At 32.3% G+C, this 1,420-nt stretch overlaps 1 protein-coding gene across 1 annotated transcript; it reads right to left on the bottom strand.

Moving 5' to 3' along the window:
* Positions 1-273: 273 nt before the first annotated feature.
* Positions 274-508, bottom strand: LOTGIDRAFT_71080 (hypothetical protein; the record flags this gene model as incomplete). Its single annotated transcript, XM_009068954.1, has 2 exons — positions 274-356; positions 379-508. Coding segments are annotated over 2 exons (213 nt in total), but the record flags the coding sequence as incomplete, so codon positions are not given.
* Positions 509-1,420: the final 912 nt, after the last annotated feature.

The following is a 1,420-nucleotide window of genomic DNA, read 5'->3' on the forward strand; positions in this document are numbered from 1 at the left end:
CACATCAAATTGACATACCAAACTTTACACTCAAATTGACATACCATCTTTACACATCAAATTGACATACCAAACTTTACACATCAAATTGACATACCAAACTTTACACATCAAATTGACATACCAAACTTTACACTCAAATTGACATGCCAAACTATTGACATACCATCTTTACACATCAAATTGACATACCAAACTTTACACATCAAATTGACATACCAAACTTTACACATCAAATTGACATACCAAACTTTAAACTCCAATTGACATGCCAAACTTTACACTCAAATTGACATACCAAACTTTACACATCAAATTGACATACCAAACTTTACACATCAAATTGACATGCCAAACTGACACATCAAATTGACATACCAAACTTTACACTCAAATTGACATGCCAAACTATTGACATACCATCTTTACACATCAAATTGACATACCAAACTTTACACATCAAATTGACATACCAAACTTTACACATCAAATTGACATACCAAACTTTAAACTCCAATTGACATGCCAAACTTTACACTCAAATTGACATACCATCTTTACACATCAAATTGACATACCAAACTTTACGCATCAAATTGACATACCGAATTGACATTTTCAAGTCAACTAGTATATTTATTGTACCTAATACTGTATGTCAAGTAAATTATTTACACTGAGAAATGAAATGTAATTAGTAAAACGTTTACTGATAATTGACTCGTTTACAGTTGAAGAGTTTTACAGACAAAAACTCGCCTACCAATACTTTTCTATATTTAATGACAATTAGAAGAAAAGGTGCTAATTTCTTGGTGTTATTTTTTCGGTAAAATAGGACAGTTTTTATAGTTAATAGCTTTTCAAGATTTCTATTTATAGAACATCATTAGATGGCACTTAAACATGACGTCATTTGATAAGTAGAATATATCAAAGATTATGATACATTTAAAGAGAACATTTCGACTATTTTTTTTCTACAATTTTTGCATTCTGAAGGACAAGGTTAGCAAGTGAAAAGAGGCTTTTCTTTTAAAAGGCCATGGTTCGCCATTTTCGGAGGTTGATTTGGGTCTTGAATATTCGTGTATAATCTTCAGAAGTACTAGAAATGTACGGAAATGGCATAATTCCTTTAAAAATATCTCAAACTAGGAATTATTTTATCTTTCTATTTCAAAGTAAAGGTTCACAAAGATCCTTTCTACCAGCTGATCCTTGACCAAACCTCTTGGTATTGATCTTTCACTGGATTATCTGTACCCATTTACAGCTGGGTTGACTGGAATAATGAGGATCCTTTCTACCAGCTGGTCCTTGACCAAATCTCTTGGCATTGATCTTTCCTGGATTATCTGTACCCATTTACAGCTGGGTTGGCTGGATCTTTTTAACCAACTGGTCCTTGATTTTTCCC

This window comes from Lottia gigantea, assembly GCF_000327385.1.
Source record: "Lottia gigantea unplaced genomic scaffold LOTGIsca_9682, whole genome shotgun sequence".
Lineage (NCBI taxonomy): Eukaryota > Metazoa > Mollusca > Gastropoda > Lottiidae > Lottia > Lottia gigantea.